We start from the raw sequence: 15166 nt of genomic DNA on the forward strand, positions 1-15166 counted from the left end.
GATACAGTTCTACAAGGTGTTTTGTTGTTTTAATTTTGGTTTACTTTGTTGTCTCTCTCGTTTAGTACTTGGTTTATTAAGACATGGATTTGTTTGTTTAACATTCTTGTTATGTGGTTGTTTGAACAAGATTATGGTTTGAATTTTGAACATTGGTCTCTTTATGTTATTGGTTATTGATCAGTTTATTGAATTTAATTGAGTTTGGTTTAATTAATTTTGGATTGAGTTTGGATATCCGATCCGATCCGAACCCGATGGGTGTTTATCCGAAATCCGATCCGAATATTAGAAATACCCGAATGGGTCTAGGATCCCTTAATCCGAAATACCCGAAAATCCGAAATACCCGACCCGAACCCGATCGGGTCACCCGAATGCCCAGATCTAGACATTTGTTTGGCCTTGGTGGCGGTCCTCTTTAGGACATTTGTTTGGCCTTGGTGGCGGTCCTCTTTAGGACATTTGTTTGGCCTTGGTGGCGGTCCTCTTTAGGACATTTTGTTTGGCCTTGGTGGCGATCCTCTTTAGGACATTTTTGTTTGGCCTTTGTGGCGGCCCTTGTGGCATGTATATGATCCTTGTGTGGTCATGAGGTATTCCAGAGAGGGGATATGTGGCTGTTAGGATATTGAGATGTTTTACGCGAGCCACGGGAAGGAAACCTGGATAGGGATAGGACTCAGACGTGTTCAGAATCGTTTGCTCGCGACTGTTGGAGGACTTAGGTTCTCCTAGTACTGCCATATTCAGAGACTTTGTGACTTGGGAATATGGTTGGTATATCGACTTCGGATGACGATCCGGGGGCGCGCTGTAGGGTGGCAACCCGAGAGACGAGTTGGATTTTTCCTTATTTGTTATGGCATGCGGGTTTAGGCCCGATGAGGAGCCAACATTTGGCATGCAGACTTAGGTCTGATGAGAGCCAATAAAAACTCAAGGTTTATGCCTATGAGTAAAAGAAAGTCCAAAAGTCGAGAGCAAATGACGCCTGGAGCGTGGGTCTATCGCCTGGAGGTGACCTTCTGTAGATCGGTCGGAGGAGTGCGGGCCGTGGAGACGGCTGCACAAGAGTCCTTGGCTGATGGTTGTTCGAGATTAGAGGACGAATCTAGATTGGTGGGGGAGAATTGTAACACCCGCAAACCGAATATTGAGATTTTGGTGAGGGTGTCGATCGACACCACAGGAGGTGTCGATCGACACTAGTTGTAGCCGGTTTGGTCGGTTCGATTTTAATTGCCCGGTTTGCGTGGTTGGTTTAGGAAATCCCTAAAATCGAGTTGTTAAAGGGGAAAACGACCTAGGGTCGTGTTTTTGGGGTTATTTGGCCGCTTTTAGAGAAAAACAAAGGAGAGAGTTGGTTCTTGAGCTTTTGAGAGAGATTGGTGAGATTACTTGCTGTTCTTGGGAGATCTAAGGCTGGGAAGGTGCTAGAAGCTTGCTAGGAGTGAGGGAATTCGTTCTTGTTGGTCAGAATCTTCTTGCAAGAGGTGAGTGCATGACCATGGCTAATCTAAGCCTTTGATTCCCTTGTTCTTGCTTGTTGTTGCTTGTTTGTGTGTTTTTCTTGCTGGGATTGGTTGATACAGGTTCCTACGGAGGTATAAGACTTGGGTTTTGAGTATTAGACAATTTAGAGAAGATTGGGAGCGAGATTCGACTCTCGATTTCGCGCGGATCGCAGTTGCAGAGGGAGTGTCGATCGACACCACTTGGTGTCGGTCGACACCAGCAAGTCAGGCATCGATCGACACTGTGGGGTGGTGTCGGTCGACACCATTGAGCCAGTGTCGGTCGACACTAGGCTGGTGTCGGTCGACACCTCCCTTCCAGCGAGACGATGTTTGATTTCCTGGTTTGTGTGTTTGTTTGTTGCTTGTTTTGGAACTTTGGAATCATTGTTGCTTGTATGTATAGCCCAGTAGATGGGAGGATTGCCTCACTGAGTGTTTATCAAATACTCATGCATCTCAATTTGTGTTTGTGGTGCAGGTAAAGGCAAAGTGTTATCGTGGAATCAAGGTGATGAAGAGGAGGATGTTCTAGTGGTTCGCTTGGTTGTCTGGCTTCTGTTAGGTTGCTAGAGTTGAGCCCTAGAACATTATGTAGGATTGCTGGTTATTTGATTTATGCTGTTTGGATCATTAGTTTGTGATTGGAATTAATACTGGTTATGATTTTATTGGTTATTGGTTTATTGGATATTTATTGTTTGTTATTCCGCTGTTGATTGTGAATGTGGTTAGGTGGCTAGTGGGTATGGGACCACTAGTTATAGTTTATTTATTCTATTATTATTATTATTTTTATTTATTATAAAAAAATAAGGTCGGTCGTTTCAGTTTTAAATATAGAATATCTCTTAAGATTATCCATCCTACTTTACATAAGGTAAAATAACAATATTATATTTTCCTAACAATAATCTTCAAAATTTTGAACATAATAATTATCACATTTTAAATAATATTAGCTATCATTAAGTCATTTCACTATTTTTTTCAAAATTGAAATAATAATCAAGAACTTTAGTAACTGATCGATTAGATATAATAATATTCATAATACTATTCTCTAAATATCATGCTTATCTTCTCCTCACGCCTGAATATGAGCTACGACACCAAGGATTATTCTTCCATATGCAGATTGTTTTCATTAATTAGCAATATTATTCAAAATATGAAACATAATTTCTTACACTTTTTTTTTCTTAATAATAGTTATAAATATAGCATTTCATTGTTTTATTTAGTTCTTATATAATAATCAAGAACCTTGGTATCCGGTCGTTTGAGCGTCATTAATAAAGTACAATTTCTTATTATTAAAATAAATAATCATTGGACTATTTCTATTTCATAAAATATTCATCCATCTAAAACAATATCAATAAAAATACGATTATAAGATCGCATAACATTCATCATACTATTCTCTAAAATTCGTCTTCCTCCTTTCTTCACGCCTGAATTTTTGCAACGACACCAATCATATCTTCTTCCATACGCTGTCTATTTTTTCAAATAATAACAATGTTATAAATTATATCTAACGGAATTTGATTGAGAATATTTGAAGATAATTACCGTGTAGTTTAAAAGGAAAGGAAACAACTCTGATTTTTTGCGATCAATAGCTTCTCTGTAGATATTCACAAAAATAGGATTACGATCAAAATTTACGGAAAATGCTAATAAAATGTTTCATTAAATTTTAGTATCAGGATGACTTTAAAACACTTGTGATTTCCGTATCATACCAAATAAACAAATGATTAACAAACGTTAGAAGATGACCAAACAAATAGTTAGTGTCTAAACCGCCTTTTAACATAGAATTACTACCGAACAATAGCCGAAAGACGTTGTATTGCTGACTCTGCATCTCTAATCTGTTGATTAATCATACTAAATGTTGTTATATCCATGAAAATAAGAGTTATTCATTTAAAACAATAACTATTAATTTTAAAAAAAATATACCATAACTTCTGGGATATTATTAACACCATTCACAGTCTTTCTGCAATAATAATCAGTAAATACTATTGTTAATATGATTTTCTGAATCAAATATATATATAATTAATTTTGATTTAAAATTGTAAATACATGTTTTTCACCATACGATCATTGGTAGATTCATCTAAACAATGTTTAAATTTAATTAAATCATTAGAAATATATTAATAAATGGAATTTTAAATTTAGCAACATACCTTTTAGCATAGATAAAGATGCATAATTCAAATAAAAAATTTTGATAGTCCTCGCCACCTCCACCTATTCATTTATATTTATTTGTTAGAGCCACAAACACATGAATAAAATTTTATAATGATGATAGAGTAGTTTACTATTAAAATTACCAAACATCTCTCATCACTATGATCATCTTCAGAAGCTTTCCTGCAACTATAGTAATAAGCCTTTCTATTTAGCATCATCAAACTATAAAGAATAAAGTTTAAAGTATTCAAAAATAAAAGACCTAGATTTCTTGTCCGGGAACATAGAAGTAAGATCACGACCATGTACTAACTCACCTGAAACATAAGAATTAGTATAATCGTTTTTACAAAACGTTAAATAAATCAAGAAACCTATACATAATAATATAAGAAGTAATGAAACCATACTCAAAGTTTTGGTAATGCTCGAACCTGCGTTCCAAACAAATACTACAGAAAGAGGACATGAATCATTAAAACACGAACACGAATACGAAGAACCATATAAGGGATCATCAAAACTATAATACATATATAATTTGAACAACATGAGAGAAAATTAGGGTTTTCTCTGTTTTGAAGATTTCGGATTATGGAGAATGATTAGGGTTGTACCTATATATATATATATATATATATATGTTTACAACCTATAATTTTAGGGTTTCGAATAGGTCGGTATATTTTGGTTGGGTTTTTTTTAAGCCCATTATTTTAGGTTTTAGCGTTTTAATTTTTTAAAAATCACGTTTTGACGATTATATAGATTATATATTTAATAATTTAGACTTTTTAATTTTCTAAATTAGTTTGAAGGGTAAAAACGTCCAGATTGGATTCTCATTAATGGCAAATTAGTAATCTTAAGTCTTAGGATGAATGTGGTGCGTTTCAGCCACCTAAATAGAGAACAAAAGCTTGTCCGAAAATTTTTCAGGTGTATTTTTCATTAAGGGCAAGAGAAGTCAAATTTTGTGAGATTGGCTGTGAGCCCTCTCGACTTCTCCTTTAGTATATTAGATAGAATCTTAACCAAACGATTAAACAACAAGAAAATACAAACACACACACACACAAACATAGAATCTTTAGGTTTAAAGTTTAGAATGATGACGGCGAGGAAGGAGGCTGCAACACGGGTGTTTTAGGACATGAGCACCTGTCCTGTTCCTGATGGCTATGAAGCTGCTCGTGTTGGCCCGTGTATTAAACGGGCGTTGAAGAAACTAGGCTACACTGGTCGTGTCTCCATCACTGGCCTCGGTATACTAACAGACGTCTCTACCGACTACCAACGTCCTCCAAGCGCTCTACTCCTCCGGAGTCTCTCTTTCTAACCTCCGAACTAGTAAGTTTATTAATCCTTAATTATTATGTCTTTCTCTACATTACTATATTTTCCTAATTTTTGCATAGAGTCTCAATCCTTTTTTTTTTTTTTGTGAAACAGAATGCTATGGTCTTCAAAGTCAAATTTCCGGTTGGATAAATGGTAGTCCACCTTTGAAAAATTTAATGCTCATATCCGGACAGAGGAACTTTATTCCATATCTTGGCATGCTAGAGTTGAACCGAGTCAAAGTTATTCGGGAATTACCATTTGATGATGAGCGAAAAACTGCCTCCAATCCTATAGACTACCCCGTCTGGGAAATTGTTTTATTGGCAGATGGAGTGGATTCAGTAGTACTCGAGGAGGGCCTTAATCAGGAGGACCCCGTTTGGTCTTGCGAGGTATGCCTTTCTACTGGCCGAGGCTTTCAAAATTTCGTATATGTGCACAACTTAGATGAAGATAACTTAGATGAAGGATGAAGATGAAGATGAAGGTGATCAAGATGAAATTGAAGATGAAGGTGATCAAGATGAAGAGAAAGAGGAAAAGGAAGAGTAAATCCAGTATAAAAACATTTAGAGTTTTTTTTTTTAAAATACTGTATTAACCAATGGATCTGAAATAAATACGAAAACATTTAGAGTTTTTCTTTTTAATACTGTATTAACCAATGGATCTGAAGTAAATACGAAAACCACTAATCTCATAATCTCAGGGAGACTTTAGATTTCACATCTCAAAGGTATCAATCATGTTCTTTTTTTTTTGAATAAACGAAACCAAACAGAAAATACCGAGTTGCGACCAAGATGATGTGATATCTTGTCGCGAGTTTCTCTAATTTAGCTTCTTCTTGTACGAGATTGTAAGTATATGACCCTAATCTCTCCATTGTTGTAGTAGATATGACGTCTAATAACATCAAGTCTCATATCGGCTGGAATTGTTGCATGATACTCCTTTTGAATTCCATCTAGTTCTCTCGTGAACCTATCCTTATTGCTCGCGTAAATCATCTTGTTTCTCAGCCGGGCAATAACCGGAGACCTTGGCACAAACACACACATACAAGTGCATTGATGATCATACCAACAACAACAAATCACGGACATGCATGTGAGTTAGCAATAAAACAAAAGTAAACTATATTTTACCACGCGATGAAGCAAGTCTTTCTCCCCTCTGCGGCATAGTCGAAATCAAAAATGGCATATCGACAGTCATCAGCTGGAAGACTTGCTCTAAAATCATCATATGATTGTTCACGTTCACCGAGATTCTCTACAATCACTTGCATGTCCTCAATTTTGTAGACAATGAAACGATATATTTGTTGCTCCTTCAGTGCCAATAATTTTAGCTTGCAATCCTCATGCACAACCAACTGATATCGTGTTAGCGTGTCGTTATATCAATACATAAAACTAAACAAAAAAAACACCGAGAAGATGCACATCTCACCATGGCTAAATCAAACCGATCGATGTCACAGAAAGATCTTGCTGGAGTGAAGAAGACGGACGAAGATATCCCTACTATTAAAAGAAAAACGTTGCATGAAAAAAACCTTAGTTTTGTAAGAATTTACAATACAATGCCATTGGTTTCAAGACTATTTTATTCATTTGGAAAAAGGGTAAAATTATCTTTTTACTCATCTCTTCATCCGGATAAACACGCGGATCCATCTCCCGGGTCGGATCTTTTTCATTAATTAACAATTTAAAACTTTTGGCCATAGATTTTGAGATTCTTTTAATCATAACCGTTCATCACTCTATTCATATATTTTTTTTAAAGGTTGTATTAGTAAACCTACCCGGTTAAAACACGCGGATCTTCTTTTCTCTTTATTGTGTTTGTTTTTTGTTTTTTTTTTTCTTTTCGAAAGAGAAGAGAACATGGAGAACGCAGGCGAACCGATAGAGCCATAGAGGAGAGACATAAACATGGCGAACGCAGCCGTTCTGGTATCGTCCCTTATCTCTCTCTCTCTCCCTAATTGCTTCTTTTTATTTCGTTCAATGATAGAGATATAAGATCTCTTTTGACTTCCACTCATTGTTTAGGGCAAAATTAGTTCTTTGATCTTGATTCTATCTCAATTTTTTTTCTTCTGCAAATCGCTTAGTTTATCTTTGATCGTAAGTTTGTGCTAAGTTAATTGACACATGCTATTTAGATTTTGTCTTTCTCCTCTCAATTTGCAGCAAACCGATTTCTTATACATGTCGATAGGTTTGGTAATCAGTTAAAATGTTTCATTCATTAGTATCGGATTTGATGAGAAAACGTTTGGTCAACATTTTTACATTATGATACCTACAGTCATAAAACTGATAGAAAGATTTATGCATCCTTAAGTAATTTTGGATTTGAAAAACAGAGATATATAAAGCAAGAAAAGATGGTTCTTACGTTTTGGCTAATCTAAGTTGCAAGTTTTGATTAATTAATTTTGCAGGTTTGGTTTGGTTTGTTACACTGATGGATTGCGAATAAATTTGCAGAGATTAGTTGTAAAGCGATTGCCGTACGGACATTGCAACAACTCCCCTATAAAAATTACTCAGCTAAACACAAAAACAGTTTCTGTTCACAACACTAAACTAAAGACAATTTGTAGCCATCACAACCATGAGAGAATGAGAAAGAGAGCAACTAATACTCTGAAGAGAGCGGAGTTAAACAGAGGAGCTTGGACTGATCATGAAGACAAGATCCTAAGAGAATACATAACCACTCATGGTGAAGGCAAGTGGAGCACTCTCCCAAACCAAGCTGGTACGAATCTCTCTATTTATCCATCTTTATGTGTACATGGTACATCTTCGACGTACAGTAATAGTCTTCTGCAAATATAACAGGGCTCAAGAGTTTAACAAAAGTTGTAGACTTCGGTGGAAGAACTATTTGAGACCGGGATAAAGCGCAGAAGCACCTCATCTGAGAAAGAACTCATAATCCGTCTCCATAATCTATTTCGAAACAGTATTTCACCAAACCACATAGAAGTTTTCTTTTTGTAGTAAAATTATTTGTTACCTGACATGATAATTAATTAATGCAGATGGTCATTGATAGCTGGGGAGGCTTCCAGGCTGAACAGACAACAGAATAAAGAACCAGTGGAACTCCAACCTCCTCAATAGACTTCCCAAAACTCAAACCAACCAACCGAAACGTATACAACATTCGACCAATAATGAGAATAATGTTTGTGTTATACGTACAAAGGTGATTATGTGCTCAAAGGCTCTTCTTCTCTTCAAAAGCGGAGTAGTACCAGCATATGTTATCAAACCTAATTCAGCTTGGTTTTCTTAGTTTCAAATAGAATATGAAAGCTGGAAGCTGTTACATGATTTATTGTTTCTAGGTTTTTGTATAAAATAAATTTTCTACTAGTGTAAATGTGGTTGAAAGGCTGATGACGATGGTGGGGTGGAGTCTGAAGTAGAAGAAGGTGAGATTGATGTTCACGGAGAGGCCAAAGCTAAGCCTGACAGGGAAGATGGTGTTGTAGAACTAGAACTTGATCCTGGTGTAAATGAGGATAAGAAGGAGTTATTGCATGAGTTTGATGTTGTTGAAACACAAAAAAGTTATAAGAAAGAGATGGTGATATTGATAACAAAGACATGTGGCCTGTGGGGATAGTAAACACAAAAAAGTTAAGTACAGTATTATGAAAGTTTATTGTGCTGATTTTATTTTACAAGAAACTGTATCTAATGAGATGGAAGATGAGAGCCAAGCAGAATTTCTCACCAAGAAACTGTATTTTACAAGAAACTGTATCTAATGATATTAAAAAAATAATATACAATTTTAACTAAAATTGAATCAAAAGTTGGATTAGAAAATATGCTATTAATATCATGGAAACTGGAAAGTACATTAATGATTATGCAAGTATTAATTGATACAATTATTTCTCATATAACGTGATTTATTATGCTTAAATGTATGGATTACATTTTTGCCATATATTAAATATTTTTGTAACTAAAACAAAACGAAAATTATGGAAATGTAATTAAGTAGGGATACTGGTGTAGAAAATTTTCACAATTTAAAATAAAATTCTTCTAAAACATATTTAAAAACAAAAATTTCAGCCCAAATGGAATTGTAACTATATATATTAAACATTCAAATGGAGAATACCTGTATTTTGTCTAATTTTTTTAGTCATAATTTATTATATGAGTAATTATTTAAAAAGAAATGATTATGGGACATAAAATATCTAACAGGATGGATCAGGACAGGAAGGAAAACGATGTGACGGGACGAGATTTAACACCACGTAACAAAATTACTTTAACATTTTTAACAAACACGGTTTGTGCTTGATTATTATGGATGGATTGCAAAAAATGTATATTTTCCAGCTGGTGAAGATGATGATCATATTTATTTTCGGTACGGGTTGGAGAATTCTACATATACACCAAAATATTAACAAAACACCTAAAAAGAATGGCAACCTAATTTTTATGGAAAATATTAATATTAGACAATTAAAGTTTTACAACCTAAAAATGTTAATTATTTGACTAAATATATGTTTTATCAGTGTTTTTAAGTAATTTAATTTACTAATTAAGCACAAATACTGAAATAGTATAAGTAAACTGAAACGGGTAATACGAATAATGAAAAACAATATTTTGATCAATTTTTTTAGAAAAAGAGAGACATAAATTTTAGATAAAAGTACAAATCAGAAAATATAGATAAATAAATTCAATTTTCAAGTTTTCACTAATTTAGGTAAGGATTGACTATGTGACAGGTAATTAACCACTTTGGAATGGTTGAAAATTTTGCTAATTTTGAAAACAATTATCTTTTTGAAAATTATAAATTTGGATAATTTCAACTAACTAAATAAAAAAATATTCAATGGAGAACTCTGCTATCCCAATTTCTTACCGGCGAATAAAGTGACGATTGTTATCGCGAATAGTGTCACGAGAAATGGTAGATTTTATTACGATTTAGCACTTGGTGGGCCATCTTGGCTTCATGATCAAGTGCATGTTGATGAATAATGTTGTTGGTGTTTATTATTGTTCTTGGTTACTTTCGATTCTCAAACTATTTTTGGTTATATCTGATGACCCAAAAAAATGACAAATAAGTCTCTTATTTTTCCACAATCATCAGTACATGATTAAAAACTTTTTGATTCATCATCACTGTCTTTGTTGAAAGACAATATGCAATAAATTACATTTCATGAGAAATCATTATTGTAATCACCTAATAAAGAAAAACCTTTTTTTTTTTAAACTCCACGACTAAAGAGCAAAAAAATAAGAAAAACCTTTTTTTTTGTGTGCCATTAAACAAAAAACATATAAAACTAAAAAATTTGATGTATTATGTAAATGAAATTATGATTAAGTCTGGGGAATTTAAGGTATTACAATGAGAAATAATGGATATGCAATGGAAATGGGTAATTCGTATAATAGAAAAGATTGCACTTAACCAATTTTCTTAAAAAAATTCACTATGTGACATATAAAGAACTAATATGAGATGGATATTTTGAAATTTTGGTTGAAAATATTCAAATGGAGACTTTATATATTTCGTGAAGTAATTCTCCACTTTGGAATGGGTAACTTCAATATTTTAGTATTTTTTTAAACTGTTAGATAGTTTGTTAAAATTGTATTTTTTTGGATAGTAAAAACTAATTCTATAAAAAATATATATATATTCAAGAAGAATATGGTATCCCATCTAAATTTCTTACCCAATCTCTATTAAAAATATTGTCTACCAAGTAATTATGTAGAAGAGAACGATCATAATTGTGACATCCCGGTTTGCGGAGAGGTTTAAAAAAAATTATTTGGTCACCTATGTCACCAAAGTGCAGTTTTCTTTTCGGTCAAAGGTCCTGAGAGAACTCTAGAGTTAAACATGTTTGAGCTGGAGTAGTTTCAGGATGAGTGACCATCCGGAAAGTGATTGTCGGAACTGTGCGAATGAAGACAAAACACATTGAAAGATCATGTGGTGATTTGTAGGGATGGTAAATAAATCTTTAAAACCTCCTGGACGTAACAAATCCACTGTCGGATATGGATGGGCCCACTTGCCAGGAATGGATGTGGGCCCACTAAGCAAGATGGGCCTATGGATCGGGAATGGACATGAGTGGGTCCACTAAGGTGATGATCGGAGCGTTACAATAAGACAAAAAATTATGATAGATATGGGAAGATAGGAGATGGAACGGGATATGATAAAACAGGACAGGGACGTGTTTCCCGTTCCTCTAGGTTATATAGTATATACGTGTAATAATCCAAATTAAAACCAAACTTAAATTAGATATTTAAAATAATAAAATATTTTGTCCGTGCTATAGCACGGGTTACTACCTAGTATACAGTAAAGTAACATTTCGTTTGAGTGGACGAAGATGTATATCTTTCTCTGTTCTTAATTTGTAAGCTATTATGAATTATCTATCTCAATCTTATATATAGTAAAGTAACATTTCTTTTAAACACAAAAACGGACATGTAACATCCCTTTTTGACATGTGTCTATCCTCTCAAATCCAAATCTGTTAAAACTAATTTTCATTGGATTTGATTAAATCATTATATTTAAAAAAATATCAAAGACACATTATGTTATCTATTCTTTTTTCTTCCTTTTTAATTAATTAAACTTTAAAAAGTACTACAATTTATTTCATGCTAAAATAATTTCAAGATATTTTAAAGATTTGAAAAATTAAAGATTATAGTATTTATTTGATAAGTTTTTCTGCCATTTAATGTATTGTCCTAAAAGTGTTTTTTTTTTTTTTTTTTTTTTTTATCTTCCTAAATTTTTTAAGTTCTCTCCAAATGAGAAGCGACAAGTTGTCATCAAATACACCATAATTATTATTATTAGATTTTATTGACAGCTGATTATTATTATTATTTTAGTTCAACATCATGGCGTTTTTTGGTCATAAATACACCATAATTCATTTTCATTAGATTTAATTATTTTATTATAGACAATAACTTATGTTTTACATATGAATCAACTGGATTGTGGATTACTGGACTGGGTTTAGATTCAACTGGTTGTGGATTTGTTTTAGATTCAACTGGCTGTATTTTCTTTTTGCATAGAGTCTCAATCCTTTTTCTTGTGAAACAGTTGCTTATGGCCTTCAAAGGACAATTTCCTTTTTCAGTATAGGGTAGACCACCTTGCGATGATATAATGCTCGTATCCGGTCATATCAGAAGGACTTCAATTCATATCTTGGCATGGTCCACTCAAACCAAGTCCACATTATTCGGGATTACCATATTTACCAATTAATAATCATCAAACAGCCAATCCTATAGAACGCCCTGTCTGGGAAAGATTTCTATATTGGCAGGTGTGTTTGTCTTCCTTCTCTCACAGTCCAGCAAATTAATTAAGCTGTTGTTGTTTCTCAATTATTTAGTTTTTTCCACAGATATATATATATATATATATATATATACTAGTATTAGCCCCGTACTTCGTACGGGAAAAAGCTTAGACATAAGAATCAAAATGCATTTTTTAATCCGACAAAAAAAAAAATATTAAGACCATCTGTGAAAAAGTGATATGCAGTTATGGTGAGATACTTTAAACCACGATTACATACAAAGAACATAGGAATGAATTATCTATAAAGTGAGCTTAGAGAGAAAAAGTGATTGGTCGAAAATGGAAGGGGCGAAGAAATGAGGTCCATAAAACTTTATATATCGGCAATATTTCTGAATTTCATTGAACTAAAAAATAAACACCTAAGTGATCACAACATCGATAAAATGATGTTAGTGCATATAGAAAACACAGAGAACAATAGAGAGAAAATACAGAGGTTCATCATGATCTTGAGGTATTATCCGCTGCATCCACTGCAAAAACCAATAAAAGAAACGTTTTAAAAAAGAGAACTGGACAATTACTGTAAGTGTGGATTAAGATTTTAAAGTTAAATGAACGGATCTTTACATGCCAAAAAATAAATTGACCCTTACAACTAAGATAAAATATGCTTGCAAAATAAAAAACCAAGATAAGTGAATATGAGTTTACCAATTTCTATTCTAGTTGTCATAGTTAGGGAACTGCTAACTTCCTGATTCGCTTCGCCTTCATCGTCACCCGTTCACCGTTCCCCCTTCACATCTTGCCGTTCAAAACCCACCAAACACCATTACGTTTGCTCACCAATCAGCATCTCTTACATTCTGAATCCTGTGTAATCCCTTACATTCTGAATCCTGTGTAATCCCTCGGTGTTGTAGTTCAATTCCTGTTGGCAATGCTCTAGATAACAGTCGCCACAAGAAGTGTCGTAGTTTTGGGGCTATATCCATTTTCCATACCACTGTTTTAAATCTCTGTAAACCTGGAGGCGGATGTACATTTTCTTCTCGAAGATGTGTTGCAAGCCAATAACCTGATTTAACTGTATAAAGTCCTGAGTCATTGTAATGCCAGCCTAGTAAATCCGGTGAAGATAATGGACTCAGATGTATCTTTTGTATTGCCTCCACATCATCTTCCACCACAAGTCGTCGTATGAGCTCCATATCCCATATTCTTCGACCCGGTACAATGAGATCTTTAACTTTGAGGTTTAGCATATCCACTCCTTCTACACATCTTGGGGCTCTTGGTGGGTTTGTTGGTAGCCAAGGATCAACCCATACGTTGACACTATCACCATCTCCAATTAAGAACCGCATACCCTGTTTTATCAAGTCTCGACCCTCAAGCAAAGATTTCCAGACAAAGGATGGTTGATTTCCAGCACCAGCAGTGAAAATATTATCATCTTGGTAATATCTTGCTTTTAAGAAACGAGCAAGAAGACTTGTAGGTGCTTGTAGTATTCTCCACACTTGTTTGCCAAGCAGGGCTAAATTAAACTTCTCCAGGTCCCTGAATCCCAATCCCCCTTCTTTTTTAGGTAGTCCCAGTCGTTCCCATGAAACCCAATGCATAGACCGTTTACCAGGGGTTTTGCTCCACCAGTAATTTGCTAAAATACTATTAATCTCCTCACAGGTTCCTTTAGGTAGTTTGAAGCAATTCATCGTGTACACTGGTAAGGCCAGAGCAATTGTTTTGAGAAGAATTTCCTTTCCTGCTTCAGACAGAGATCGATGAGACCAACCTTGAGTTTTCTGTTTGACCTTTTCAATAACATACTGAAAGATTTCCTTCTTCTTTCTGCCAACTTGTTCTGGTAAACCCAAATATTTACCACTTCCTCCATCGTTATGTATGTTTAGTATGTGCCGAAGTCTTGTTTTGATGTGTGGTTTGACACGAGCTCCAAATGTGATTACAGATTTGTTAAGATTGATTGCTTGGCCTGAGACTCGTTCGTAGTCTTGGAGGATCCTCATTATTGTTGTACAAGATTTCTGATGAGCATGGCAAAAAAACAAAGCGTCATCAGCAAAAAGCAAATGATTTATTGATGGCCCTGTATTACTTATCTTCATTCCTTTAAGCTTATTGTCTTCTGCTGCTTGTGTTAACTGGTGGCTCAGAACTTCAGCACATAATATGAAAAGATAAGGTGAAAGTGGATCGCCTTGTCTAATGCCTCTCTCTGGAACTATTCGACCTTTTGGTGTACCGTTGATCAACACAGAATAACTCATAGATTCCACACATTGCATCACCCAATTAATCCATGTAGCATCAAATCCGAGAGATTGCATATTATCTCTGAGGAAGTCCCACTCTAGTCTGTCGTACGCCTTGGAGATATCCGTTTTTACTGCCATATATGAGTTAGCCCATCTTTTTCTCTTCTGTAATGAGTGAACCATTTCATGAGCTATTATGACATTGTCCATAATATTTCTACCAGGGATAAAGGCTGCTTGATACTCAGAGACAATAGAAGAAAGATGCTTCTTTAGTCTGGATACCAGAATTTTTGAGATGATTTTATAACTCACATTGCATAGTGCAATGGGTCTAAAATCACTCATTGTTGCTGGAATCTCAACTTTTGGAATGAGACACAGATTTGTATGATTCATACGGGT

At 34.5% G+C, this 15166-nt stretch overlaps 1 protein-coding gene, 1 long non-coding RNA gene and 2 pseudogenes across 4 annotated transcripts; 2 read left to right on the forward strand and 2 right to left on the reverse strand.

The window, feature by feature from the left end:
• Positions 1-4845: 4845 nt before the first annotated feature.
• LOC147938371 (uncharacterized) lies at positions 4846-5681 on the forward strand (annotated as a pseudogene). Its single transcript, XR_015565631.1, has 2 exons — positions 4846-5087; positions 5190-5681. The product of XR_015565631.1 is annotated as an uncharacterized LOC147938371 (transcript).
• A 159-nt stretch (positions 5682-5840) lies between these two features.
• On the reverse strand, positions 5841-6763 carry LOC104715308 (putative actin-depolymerizing factor 11). The gene is made up of 4 exons (XM_010432725.2): positions 6730-6763; positions 6537-6607; positions 6230-6459; positions 5841-6122 (listed from the first exon to the last, which is right to left on the reverse strand). The coding sequence occupies exons 1-4, from the start codon at positions 6761-6763 to the stop codon at positions 5918-5920; spliced, it is 540 nt and encodes a 179-aa protein (XP_010431027.1). The 3' UTR covers positions 5841-5917.
• Positions 6764-7784: 1021 nt separating this feature from the next.
• On the forward strand, positions 7785-8832 carry LOC147938372 (transcription factor TT2-like; annotated as a pseudogene). Its single transcript, XR_015566011.1, has 2 exons — positions 7785-8066; positions 8146-8832. The product of XR_015566011.1 is annotated as a transcription factor TT2-like (transcript).
• On the reverse strand, positions 7793-11526 carry LOC147938373 (uncharacterized). Its single transcript, XR_015566012.1, has 4 exons — positions 11483-11526; positions 10017-10197; positions 8121-8616; positions 7793-7927 (listed from the first exon to the last, which is right to left on the reverse strand). It is a non-coding gene; the product is annotated as an uncharacterized LOC147938373 (long non-coding RNA).
• Between the last annotated feature and the right edge of the window lie 3640 nt (positions 11527-15166).

The sequence above is a fragment of the Camelina sativa genome, chromosome 9 (genome assembly GCF_030686135.1).
Source record: "Camelina sativa cultivar CO46 ecotype springtype chromosome 9, ASM3068613v1".
In the NCBI taxonomy this organism is placed as follows: domain Eukaryota; kingdom Viridiplantae; phylum Streptophyta; class Magnoliopsida; order Brassicales; family Brassicaceae; genus Camelina; species Camelina sativa.

Coding starts and splice junctions, on each gene's coding strand:
- LOC104715308 (XM_010432725.2), bottom strand. CDS start 6,763: ATGGATCCGCGTGTTTATCCGGATGAAGAGATGA. Junction 6,608..6,729: donor TTATCCGGATGAAGAGATGA/GTAAAAAGATAA, acceptor TTTTAATAGTAG/GGATATCTTCGTCCGTCTTC. Junction 6,123..6,229: donor AAGACTTGCTTCATCGCGTG/GTAAAATATAGT, acceptor GTTTGTGCCAAG/GTCTCCGGTTATTGCCCGGC.